General features: G+C 39.5%; 1 protein-coding gene across 2 annotated transcripts in view; it reads left to right on the top strand.

Moving 5' to 3' along the window:
* The window catches only part of LOC114121488 (zinc finger protein 395-like), a 32,693-nt gene that overhangs the window by 5,403 nt on the left and 13,569 nt on the right, over positions 1-13,721 (top strand). For both annotated transcript variants that reach the window (XM_050202759.1, XM_050202758.1), the window contains exons 3-4: positions 1,107-1,276; positions 5,550-5,761. In XM_050202759.1, the coding sequence (XP_050058716.1) occupies positions 1,107-1,276; positions 5,550-5,761 (382 nt within the window). The remainder of the gene's footprint in view (positions 1-1,106; positions 1,277-5,549; positions 5,762-13,721) is intronic.

The raw sequence follows: 13,721 nt of genomic DNA, 5'->3' as shown, positions 1-13,721 counted from the left end.
TATATAATAGTGTGCCAGTGTGGGTTACACCAGCGACCATGAATGAGAGTCAAACTGCTGACGGTTGTTATTGTAGTTTTGGCCTACTTATTGCTTTTTCAGTCACGTCGGGCGTGGTGATATTTGAGAAAATTGTCTTCGTTTAACATTGTTGCATTGTTATTGGTTTTTTCTATATTATATAATATATATATATCCCGGAACACTTTGGGACCGGCACACGGCGTGTATTTAATTAGTATATATATATATCTATTAAAACTTACTATTTGCGGATAGTAATTGCGCAAATAAAATCACTCGGCCATTACAATAAGTTACGTAATAATGGTGGTTTATTTACATATAATGTATATCATAATATATATATTATGTACAGTGTATCGATCAATGGTAATATCTGTACACAGCACGGACGTTATGATTATAACTTATGTGCTTGCTTGTGTATATGTTCTCATAGTTGTTGTTTGCATTAAACTTATCGATTGCATATTTGCATATGTAATGCAAAAGAATAAAATTACGTTGTTGGCGATCAACATTTTATTAGTTTTTTTTTTCTGTACAGATAATCCGGTTGGTATATCAAACAATATTATTTATATTACTTGTAATACTATATCGAAAATTAGAATATAGAATAAAAATACTCAACACAATTTATCAAAATTAGAAAATTAAATTACCTGAGCTCGAATTAAAGAGGACATAATAGTTTGATTTATAATACTGAAGAGTTCAGGATACAGTAGATAGCTAATAAATATATTTTTAATAATATTTAATATATTGATTTAAATTTAAACCTTGATAGTAATAATTAGAATTAAAATAAACCCTCACTTGTTACCTAGTTCCGTCATCCTTGATGTTTAAAAATAGAATTTGTATACCAGGTGTGAATCCAGTAGTTTGCCCTGACCTTCCACCATATTCTGGTAGAGGCTAAAGTCTTAAAATTAAATCCAAATGTAGTTGTTATTGAAGATTGAAGAATTTTCGTTGATTTACTCTATTTTACAATATTTATTAACGAATAGAGCTTAGTACTGCAACTGCATAATTATTAAAAATTTTCATTTTTCATGTGTTTAAATCTATAGGTCCCGAAAACGTCGGCCCAGTAGTAGCCAAGATCAGGATGAATCCCGTGAAGAGGAAATGAAAGACGAAGACGACGATAATGAACCAAAAGAGGAAGAAATGACAGAGTGCACTGCGGCCTTGGTGTTGATGAGTTTGTCATGCAGTCCCCACTCGCCGTCTATACAAGGTCAGTATTTGAATTAAGTGCACTTTTTTGCAACAACCATACGCATCGGTATATTTTTCGTAATTGTGTACGAAATAAAATCGCTATTGTTTTCGATTCCATGTATCATTACTCGTTAAATATCATACGGGCACTTTCACCAGAATCCGTTTGTTGTATTTTTTGCGCGTTCTGGGACGTGAGAAAACCCAATGGAAATCTCCGGTAAAACGGTCGCAGTCGGTAACTCGACCCGGTTATGGAGCGGGGGGTTGCCGATTGCGCACAGCGATAAACTAGTAATTCAGTCGTGTGATATATATGCATTAATAGGGGGAGGAGTGATATTTTTATGTATAATATTATATTGTATACGTTATGGAGGGAAGTCGATACGCGGGATTTCACTTTCAGTCATGCTCTGCAACGTCCTTTCTCCACGGTTTCACAATGCAACAATATCGCCGTGTCCAAAAAAAAAACCTAAATATTCATTTACTTGATTATCGTTTTTAAAAACGACGGCCGTTGTAATGCCATACATCGTATATATACAATGTACAGGATGGCGCGTAATAATATTATTTTAATATTTTAATATTATGCATGTGTAATGGCAATATTATCGCGCTTATTGCACACGGCAGTAGAGGTGACCGTGGCAAATGACTCCGCGCTTCAGGTATTACAGGGTGGCACGCCGGCTATACATATTTAAAATAATATACATGGTGGATACATACTGCTGCAGTATTACCTACGCACAGGAAGCTACAACATGCAATCAACGCGGTTTCGTTGGCCGCCCACTATATACAATGTATATATCACGTATACATGTACAGGGATGCCTTTGTGGTTTGTGCGTGTTTTTGTTTTTCGTTTTACGGTGCATTGACACCGCCGCACTACTGCGGCACATACCTATACCTATAAAAAAATAATAATAATATGTACTTTAACCGGCGGCAGTGCGTTGACCTCCGATTTGACCACTGCTGCAACGGTGTGAACGTTGTTCCTATACGTACAGTACATAATATGCATAAATATATACCTATACATAATATATGGGTGGTGTTGCAGCAGCAATGAGCGAAGAAAAACCGCGTTTAACGTATACGCGTGGAACGCGAAAACTGTAATAATTGCAACGCCCGTCGCCCGATATCATAATGTTATGTATTAAGTACACGTAATGTGTGTGCATATAACGGGGCACTTGGCCGAGCGTCTAATTATTAAACGATCCGGTCGCCGTCGTGTGTGTATAAATTATAACGGCCGGCGATGCGTATAAAACTCGACCGGGCTCGGCCGTGTTCACGCGCACACACGCTGCACTTTTTACAACTCACACATTTTGCAGCCGACGCGTAAATCAGTGTTTTTAAGATTTATCGAATTTCGTGTGTACCGCACTCGATCGATTTTTCCATTAAAGCACTCGAGTACTTGACCCATGCACACGTCCACGCGTGTAGTATGTTTGCGGTTTTCGTTTCGTCGCACCATCGATACCGTATATTATTATATTATTTTTTAAATACATTATTCGTCGATCATCGTTTTATTTTTAAAATGGCCAGTGTTCGCCATCGCCGGATCTGGGTTCGGTCGAGCCGCCGCCGCCGCCACCATCTGGCGCGCGCGGAGCTCTTATCACCGCTTTTAGCCGTCGCCATCCCGTTACTCAACAACAATATAATAATAATATAATAATTATTCTCCAACGCGTTTATATTATTATTATTATTATTATTATTATTATGTAGAGAGTTGCCCAACTGTGGCCTAGATATGATAATGGTAAAAGTGAAAAGCCAGCTTTCTATATGCAGCGCGCGCTGTACCACCGCGGCGGCAGGCCTCGCGCGCACTTGGGTATACACGTTTATACGACGGCGTTTCGTAATCGGGACGCAGTGTTAAGGACGCGAAGCGCGCGCTCCCGCCGCGGTGTAACCGCCCGCTCTCGCGCTCCTGCTGCACCGGGCCACCCCGCCTCGCCCAGACGCGCGCGAGCAGCGCGAAACGCCCGACATTGGACGTGACAAGGACGGGCCGCGTTCGGAAACTGTGTCGCGCCGGCCGGCGCGCGTGACACATAACATTCGCCGAAACGGCAGACGTGTATGTTATGCGCTGCACATACGCGTCGCGTTGAATTATAATAATATTATGATAAAATTCTTAGCGAGCCCTCCCCCCCAACCACCTTACGAATATCATAGTTTCCAGACTTGTGGGTTTACGTAGGTACCTGTTATATTGTGTGTGTGTGTGAGTCATTTAAAATATATAGTTGAAAATATGTGGAGCGTGTACGTGCTGCGTGTGTGACGCATCCACCGTTTCCTCCGGTATTGCTTTACAAACATACGACAAAGCGCGCGCGAAACGATGACACACGACGGGTAGGAAGAATTCGTCCAAAAAACCTGGTTTGAATTACACGGTCGTTGTTATATAATACGATCTCAAGACGCGAGCGCGTGCAGCTTTGGTCTTACGCGTCGGAGGAAACAGAAACAGTGTTGTATAACTATCTATAGTATGCCTTGTCCCCACACCCGTGCACAATGTTCGTATACAGAGGTACGCGATGACGTTGCGCAATGCACTTTTAATTTTTTTCTATCTCGCAAATTGCGTTTTCACGACCTAAAATGGTATACTTACCTACAGTAAAATATTACGGTGCATACTTTATTTCCGTGAGCACGGGTAACAGAGGATTTGTGCATAGAACCCGGTTGATAATCTCTCTGCTCCGCGCTCTCGTCATCTTTTAAAAACCGTGTTCGTGATTGATCATCGAGAGAAAATATAATAATATGAGCTTAAGAAGTATACATTTTATAGACAAAATCGAATTCACATTACCTATAGCGTCAGTGTAATTAGATTATATAATGTATGATATACATTATGTCATTATCCCGAACAACATTCGAAACGTAGTTTGGTATTAATCCGTTATTATTATTTGCAGTTAATATTTTTCATTTTTTAATTCGATTAGCAGTCGTCATCTATAAAGATTCGAGGTTGGATTATATAGTATTCAATATTAATTGACGAGATAACAATGTAATTGCGTGTATAACTCTTAAGGTAGGTAAAGTATACGACGTTGTGTCTTGACGAACCATTTTGTTATCTGCAGTCGATTCTCATCACTACACTGCACGTGCTTATTAAATATTGCACTAACAGCCAATATTTACACGTATTTACTGCATTATCGCCTCATGCATTATTTCTATACTTATTAATATAACTGCAGCTCATAAACTCAATATTATAATACTATAATGAGATTAGTTTGATCGTGTTAGGACTTGTCCAATAAAAATAGGTATAACATTTTGTATTCACTACTCGATCGTTCGACCGTTATCTCAATTATGACCTATATGCAATTATTCAGATATTTATACACGGGCATCGCCATCGCGTGAAACGTTTTAGCGGATTATTCCAAGTTTGTGGATTTTAATCCGGAAATCGACAATTGCATGTGTTTTCGTTGTTGTCGACGTCGTTTTTTTTATTGTTTTTCATATTAATATTCGTACAGTACATAATATTATAATCACGTTATACGCGGTTGACGTTCATCATCACGTACGAAATGCGTGCAGTTCGATTAAACATTTAATACACACAATAACTATCGTTAGAGAAATATCAAACAAATTTTGATTGTTCAAAAATTAAGAAGGCTTAAAAACAAAAAATATCAATAAAAAAAAAAAAACAATGAAATTCACGTTCATGCTCACACAAGGACGAATCGTACGTGTGAAACGACTTACGCACACGCACTTACGCACAATTGCATAAACACACGGGTATTAATAATAACGTTTACCTATACGTCATGTTTTTTATCATTATTATTTATTATTTAACTCGCTCCAACCGTTTACGACGATTTACCACCTGACGACAGCAGCAGTAACTGCCGCCCCCGCGTTACCGGTACGAGAGCGTCATTCAATGACGTCACGTCACGGCCGCCTACGAGTTTATTTTCGGGCGGCAACGGCTGGCGTTTGCGTAGGGGCCCGCGAGCACCCGCCCGTCCCGCGCGCTCGGTCTCTGCGAATTTTCTTGCGCTCGCACCTCCTCTCCCAGGTTTTGCCATTCCGACCGGCGGTGTGATTATAATATTATTATCTTCGGCATTTATGACGCGCCGAGAGTGCTATTTTTGATATTTTCACGTTCCTTTTTTTTTAAATTATAATTTATAAAACAATAATTGTATTTTGTATATTATGCACAGGACGCATTACGCGCTGCCAACAACCCGAGTCACTGTCCACCAGTCCGTCCACATCCAGCGAAGGAGCTTTTTCATGTCGTAGCTCGCCGTCACCACCGCTCAGCGAGTCCAGCTCCTCGGCTGCTTGGAGTGGACGCGGCCTACCGTCGGTCGTCGACGAGGGAATCGGTCTGACCGACGACGATTTCGAAGACGTGCCCAAGCGAAAGAAGGTCAGTAGTACATGTTATACTATGATAATAATTATTAGCATATTCTACGTCTTATATATTATATTATAATGAAGTTGAAAATTATTGTTTGGGCGAGTTCAACGGTTCAATTGTGGTATTTCACATACTATTATCATATTTCAATTGAAAATTAAAGTATTGAAAAAATCGTTTATAATATTCGTTAATATTTGATCGTGGTATAATAACTATAAATAACTGTTGTTATCAGTGATTGCGCATAGTATGTACAATAGTCGACAAAAGGTGTGTATTTGCATTGAGAATTATATGCAAATGTGTTTAAGTCAGCGATGCAGGTATATAGAATTTAGACCAAAAGTGTTTTTCGTATTATATTATGACGTGTTCCGGACCTCGTCGAGAAAACAGAAAATTCTCTATATTGCCCGTCAAAATTAAATTTCACGTCAATATGATTGTGCTCGGTATATTACGATGTATGTTTAGAATAATTGCTCCGATAGCCATCATCGTCCATCCGTATATACACGCGCGGACCATCATTATATATTTCCTCCTTTCTAAAATGTGCCTGAATATGTTTATGTTATTGTATGTACTATTATATTAACATTACGTTAATTTGAACGCAAAGAGATAATATGTGAAATATAAAACTAATAAAACGGATACGCCCCTGTCAGCTTGTTAAAAAACCGCTCTTTGTTTTTTATTCGCATGCTGATTTTGGTATTAGTGTAGGTATTATTTTATTTAATTATTTTGTATTCAATAGCTAGAGTTTTCTAGGTGTAGGTACATAATAATAATAATTACGGTAGTGCTGTAGATTTTTTTTCCCGAAAGTGCGCTGATCCGTTAGTAATAGATATCTATACTACAATTTGCAGTTGAGCGCTACAAGCCGTGACGACAATTTTAATTTGTTAACTTTATTCTCTCGTGGACTGTTTACCCACCCCTACACTACACTAACGCAATCATAAATCATTGCCTGAAGGCAAATAAATGTAATTTTTTTAAATAAACGCCGTATTAGGATAAATAATTAAAGTTAAACATTTAATCAATTTGACAATATGAATAACTTTTTCTACTCAAATAAAAACCATAAGCCGGTATTTAGTTTGTGAATCTTATAAATACTATCGTATCTTTTAAAAATATTTCTCACTTAGTACATACATTTATTATTTATACTTTTTCGTATTGAAATAACAGCAAGTAGCTATTTATTAATAATAATCGTTAGTGTTTGTATATAATATATTTTATGTTAAACATTATTGATTGTCTTGTATATACAAATAAGAATTAACTTATTTAATTAGATAATAATGTGTTATAGACCGCAGTTCAAATATAACCAATTCATATTTTGATGTACCTATTATTATTGATACCTATATAGTATCATTAACATTAAATTAAGTTTTATTTTTGATGCAATTTACCTACGGCATTCGTTTGTCAAGTCCACAACCATATTCTGTATATCTTTTAAAACGTAAATAGATATTAATATAATAATTATTCCAAAATAAATAATTACTTGAGTAATATTATATAAGTAATACACTCGTATGAGTGAGGAAAACCGTCAATAATACCTATTCTTGGAACAAATAAGAACTATGCATCAGTCCTATAATATAATATATAATTAATGCATCATACTCGGTACTAGTTTACTCCCTAACAGTTGCAACAAAACAAATGTATAATAATATATTATTCGTTGGGCAAACATTCGAAACGACAACTTTCATCCTATAGCCGTTGAAGAAATCAGTTTTTCTCTTGATATTTATTAATATTTTGATATACGGTCGATTGATAAAAATTGGGATTCGAATTGAAGGAGAAAGTGAGAGGTATATTCTAACGTTTACTATCGCTCGTTAAAAGAATGCGAACGTGTACATAATTTAATGGCCACAACGAGAGAGGCGTATCATAATACTTGGAAATATGAAATATACGTTGAAGTACGTACTCGGTTTGTTCGCAAAACTCTACAATATGCATCCCCTGCAGGTACAGCATTATTATAGTATTTTCTTTGATACACGAAGAACACTATACGTTGGCAAAAAACAAATTTGTACTTAGAAGGAAATTGTGACGTGCAATGCAAGGCCGCGGGACAACAGTAGGTCGAAAGCTATTTTGTCCAGGAATTTGCCACGCTAGCCGCCTTTAATCGTGGTTTAAACTTAAAAGTATTATAAATGGTTACTGTACTTATATTTTCCACTGCCGAACTATATTGCAAGTCGCTTTTACAAAAATAATAATAGGTATTAATAAATTATATCTTCAGGTCGCTATAGAGGGATTGGGGGTAGTTGGCTTTGTGTCTGGGTATTCCACCCTAACAAGACCGGTTTTATTTTTTAAATATCTGTTCCATTGGTCTTGTGACGCTCCCCCAGCCAAAACAGCTGTTCACGATTCCAAATTACAGCACAATAGTTTAAAATTCTTTTTAAACTCGTCATTATCTTCCCTCTTTGGAAAACCTCTGAGCAAATATAATATAAATATAATAAAAATAAAATAGATAATTTATTGTGCGCGTGTGTGCTTCGACTGTAAATGAAGTGGTGGTGAAGGGGACGCTGGAGTGTCAGATTGCATACTGCAACGCGTGTCATAGAGTCCTTGGAAATGTCGGTTCCATGTAATTTTTTTTTTCTTTTTGTTGCAACTTTGGCCTTGCAATTTTCGCAACTGCACTGGCTGCTGCTTACGGTGCTGCACGTGCGCATTACGCCTTTATTATTATTATTATATATGTTTTCACGCTTGTGGTACGCATTTATAATCCAAGCCCGTCTAATTTTTACGGAACAAAATAATCTAATATTAGTATCATAACAAAAAAAAAAAAATTACGTTGCAATGAAAAACATTCTATCGACCTTCGAAACATGTATTCTAGTGGTTTCGTAACGGGAACAAGTGGTCACCCAAAAATCCCGATTGTCGTCGGTCGTTTTACACGCTTTTCTACTCCCAATCTACTGATTGTCGATTATATATCTAAAAAACTGCACACATCGACCACCACACCGCGATTATGGTATGTCGAGAGTGATTATTTTTGCGGTGACTCCAAGTCTAAAAGTTCGATTCGTTTCATTACACATATATACGTTCCCATCACTGCAGTTATCCCGCTATGCGATGTTTCGCTGTAGTAAGAACTGTGTCAAAAATCGCGTTCCAACCATCGTGACACACTTATTCATAATAAAACATATTATACAGTATATACATTCAACACTATTTTTTTCTTAACGAATTCGTGTTTTCTATGATGATAACATTATAATGGCCAATGGGCATACTCTGGTTCGTTGTTTACCGTACTGGAATTTCTAATATACAATATATTATAGTCGCCGGCTGTATAATGTCATTATATCCTGTTTGTGCTGGCCATCGCATTGGATTTATACGGACACAACAGCAACAATATTATGTCGGAGAACCGGTCGCACCGCGCTTTAACAAAGGACGCCAAAACGGCCTTGGCGTAAAAAAGTGCAATGAAATGCGCGACACGTGCCGCATCCGTAGCGCGCGCGTCATCCGTGCGAAATTTCTCGCAATGCATTTCCCTCGTACGTGGCCCACGGACGTTGACGTCGCCCTGTCCCCCTACTCGGCCGCCGTTCGGCACTGGTATATTATTACCATTACTACTACTGTTATTACCGCGATGGCGTCGCTCTCTCTCTCCCTCTCGTTCTCTGTCACTGTTCAATTTATATACCAGCTGTGGTGGATGAGAAGGAGGAGGAGGAGCAAGTCGTTTCGGTAACGACTGATCGTGTTATGGCGGCGGGGCGGAGGTGACACGACGGAGGAATAATAAGGGGCCCCTTTTGCGCACGCCCGGGAATGTTCTTTGTTCCGTCCGCGGTGCACGTGGAGCGAAGACCAGCACGTGTGTACAAGAGGGTGGATGGCGCGGGGCGTGCGCGCTGGTCCGCGTCGCAATACCATAACAACGCGGCCATAAAGTATACGCGCGGCCGAGCGAGCGAGCGGAATAGCGTTCGCGCGCGCGCACTCGCACTTGTTGTGACAAAGGAAAAATGGCGTGTTTTCTCCTCTCCGCGTTCGGGGGATATGTATACAACAAAAAGAATCGCTCGGCGGCGGAAACGCCGTCAAACCGTCGCCGATCCCAAAACGGGGGGGAGTCGACGGTAGAAAAATAAATCGGCAAATATCGTTTACGCCAAACTGTCGTCCGCAAATCGATTACGAATATCTTGAAAACAAACGAACCGGTACACACCTACGCCCGACGGTCATGATTATGATTATGTCGATATTGATAATAATAATAATAACAATAACAATATTCATTAGGTGCGTTTGAAATATACGTGCGAATGTTACGAGCGGAAAGATAACAATAACGGGACTCGCGCGATGCGTGCTGCTGCGTATGCGCGGTATCGATCATTGCCGGCCGGCACTCAAGAACACGTGTCCCCCGCGCGCTCGTCTCCCGCTCATCCTACCTCGTCGTCACCTTCTACACGCCGCCGTCCGTAGGCCGACCGCTGGCGAACCGGGTCCGGCACTAAATTAATAATATTTACGACGCAAAAAAACAACGCATCTTTTCCTCCGGCCGACGGACCAAGTCGGGAAAACCCCGCATCATAGGCCTTGACGCGCAAGCGCACCGTTTGTCGTCGTCTTTGTTGCTGTTGCTGTTGTTTTTGTTGTTGTTGTTGTTGTTGTTGTCGTCGCCGTCGTCGTCGTCGTTGGTGAGCGAGCCAGCGTTATATATAATGATAATAATATAAAAAATAATATGCAATTGATAATATGCCCACGCAGTGCCGGCGGTAGCCGGTCACTGCCGACGCCGTCCGCAATCACCTCACGCGCTGTTCCGGCCCGGTTGAAATATCGAAACCGTAAAATTCGCTGCCTAGAGGTTAACAACACCGGCGCGATGATACAAATAGACTGAAAAAAAATAATAATAAGAAAATCATCGCGTGTATGCGTAGTATGTATACTATACAATTCTATAACGGAATTTCCATCGCTCCTACCACGACGACGAACAGTGGTAATTCGTTGAAATCTCAAGCCCACGATCGGACAACCCCTCAGCAGTGAGAAATGGGGATGACGCCGTGCATGAAAATTAGGAAAATCCTACCATTGGAACGGTTATTGCCGAAATATATCCCATTGGAAAAAATATATTGTCGGAATCGTATTTTAATTGAATTCGCATCATTATTCGGAGTTTGAAATCGTAATCCATTATAAAATATATTATGCCGCAATTGTGTTTACTCAAAAACTTATTTTTATGGAGAATATTTCGTTGGAAATGTTTATTATGGATTTACTGTGTACGGTTGCGAATAAAATATCTTTCGGAGTAAATATGTTTTTAAGCTAATACTATTCTTACGAAAATACGTTTCAAATAAATACGATTCCAAATATTAATATTTACCAACGGTTTTATTTTCAAACCTACCTACTGCCTATATGTTTTTGAGTAAATACTTTTGAAACTAAGTACGTTTCCAAGCAAATAGATTTCCAACAACGAAAATTCTCAAATTAAACATTTCGGTCAATCGTTTTCAAATAAAATATAGCCCTTCGAGCGTTTTAATTCTTTTTTCCTATAGTTTGGTGTATTTCAGTATTTGGTCTAAACGTATAGTTTACTTTATTTTAGCTCTAAACTAGCGGGGCGGCGGCTCTTCGGCTTGCGGACGTGTGTTAATTACTTTTTTTAAGGCGAAGGTGAATGTCCCAGGGTCGTATACCTCGTACACGGTGTTACATGTGTAGAAAGCAAAACCTAACGACCCAATAATCGATTTAATATCGTTTTTAAATGGTTCGTTTACACAGTGTTCTTCGAAACGTAATGTCGCGTTGTATATTATTCGATTTATTTGTCCACGTATTCACTATACACACAACTCGTCATACCTACGGGTATATATATATGTAATATTTATACACACAAATTTAACGAATACGATTTTATTTTCGTCGACCCGTTCAACGTCTATAAATATCCGTATAATAATAATATGCGCGTGTATATTACATAAATTGTGTAACAACAACAATAATAATAATAATAATAATAATAAATAATGTTCTTCGCGGTCTCGTCGTACGAGTCGTGTCCTGTCCTCGTGGACGTCGTTGTCGCCGTCGTTGCCGGCGGCTCTGGAGTTTCTTGAACTTGTGTGTCTACGTGTGTGTGTGTGTGCATAGAACGTTGTTGTAGGGATTGAACGCAATATCTAGAGAGGCCGATGCAACACCGGGATACACCGTAGAGTTCGGCGACCCCGAGCCGCCGATGACTGTGCTCGCTCTTTCCCCCTCCCAGAACGCTGACGCCGCCGCCCCCTTGTGCGTGTTGTTTATATTTTTATTTTCACCATCTATTCTATATATCTACTCTCAAAATATAATACTATTATAATATCCGTTTCGCACAATACCGTATTATTGTTATTATTATTTTTTTTTATTATTATTATTTTGTTATTATTGCCATCATTATCAATAATATTATTATGTACGGTTTCTTTCCGTGTGTCGGACGCGAATATATACGGAAACGAACGGCGAACATATAATAATATCTCACGTCCGATAAACGGGGTGATACGGAGAGAGAGTAGTTACAACACGAAACGACATCGTGTGTCATACACACGACGACTTACGTGTACAACTGGTCGACAGTAGTTGTGACAATTATTATTATTGTTTTTGTAGCACAACAATCATTATCGCGACAATTATTATTACGACCATTATTATTATTGTAATGATATAATGTTTTGACGACGACGACCGTTGGGGCACTACCACCATTAACCGGTCATTACACGGACACGGGCCGTCGTGCGCGTGCGCGTACCGTTGGGGTAAGAACCGTGTCTGCGGCGGTATACCAGAGTCCGGTGACCTCTTCTTCCCACCGGTTGCTCAAGGACGCGTCGTTCGTCCCGGGTGTAACGCACTCTCGAGCGCACCCCTGTCGCTGCCGCCGTCGCCGCCGACAAACACGACGCGATATTTATATAATATTACGTTATTATTGTGCCGTCTTACGAACCCGTTCGACGAATGGTTGAGCGCGGCTTATAGGTACTCGTCGCGGTCGTTTGTTGGGTTCTCTCGGCGTCGTATTTCTGTACGCCGTCGGCCCGTCCGTCGTTTTCTCAGTATCCTTTCCCCCGTCGACGGTCCTATAATTTCACGTATATACGATTTCTCGTTTCGATTTCCTTCCATCGCCTATCCCGTGCAGGTGTAGCGTTTTCTTTCTTCGAATTCAAATCCTGTTAACGTATACGTTTTCTTCGGTACACTTAACGCGTCTTTCGGGTCACATAATAATAATATAACATAATATAATATTATATTATACGTAATACAGTGTTATTGTTATCATTACTCGCATTGCACTTGCACACAATGTATAATAATATCGTATTATTTATATTTTCACTGAATAGCAGCATACCGGGCCGTATTGCGTTCCTCTCGGGGTCGTCTTATCGATTGTACGCGGACCGTGAAGGGTGCACTGCACCCGGTCGTGCGTTCTCATTATCATACGGCGTATATTATATATATATGTGTAATCCGAAAATAAGAGGGATCCGCTCCGCGAGCGTATTGCGACGCAGTAGATTTACAGACGAGGGATTTTTTTTTTCCCCCGATAAGAGGAAGGCGTACAATGTACGTCGTCCGAAATCGGTGACGTTTTATGTATACAACTGGTGTTCAAACCTTTTGTCTGCGGGCGGTCTCACGCGGGACAGACGTGTTTTTTTATCCATTCTTCAAAACGCGGTTTGCTCTAAGTCATTTTTTGTCGACGACGAAAAGATTTTATCGTTCCATTGTAATGTATAAATTCGTGTAATTTCAGTTACCT

This window comes from Aphis gossypii, chromosome 3 (assembly GCF_020184175.1).
Source record: "Aphis gossypii isolate Hap1 chromosome 3, ASM2018417v2, whole genome shotgun sequence".
In the NCBI taxonomy this organism is placed as follows: Eukaryota; Metazoa; Arthropoda; class Insecta; order Hemiptera; family Aphididae; genus Aphis; species Aphis gossypii.
The sequence above is the reverse complement of the archived record's forward strand: the minus strand, read 5'-3'. Positions and strand labels throughout refer to the sequence as shown.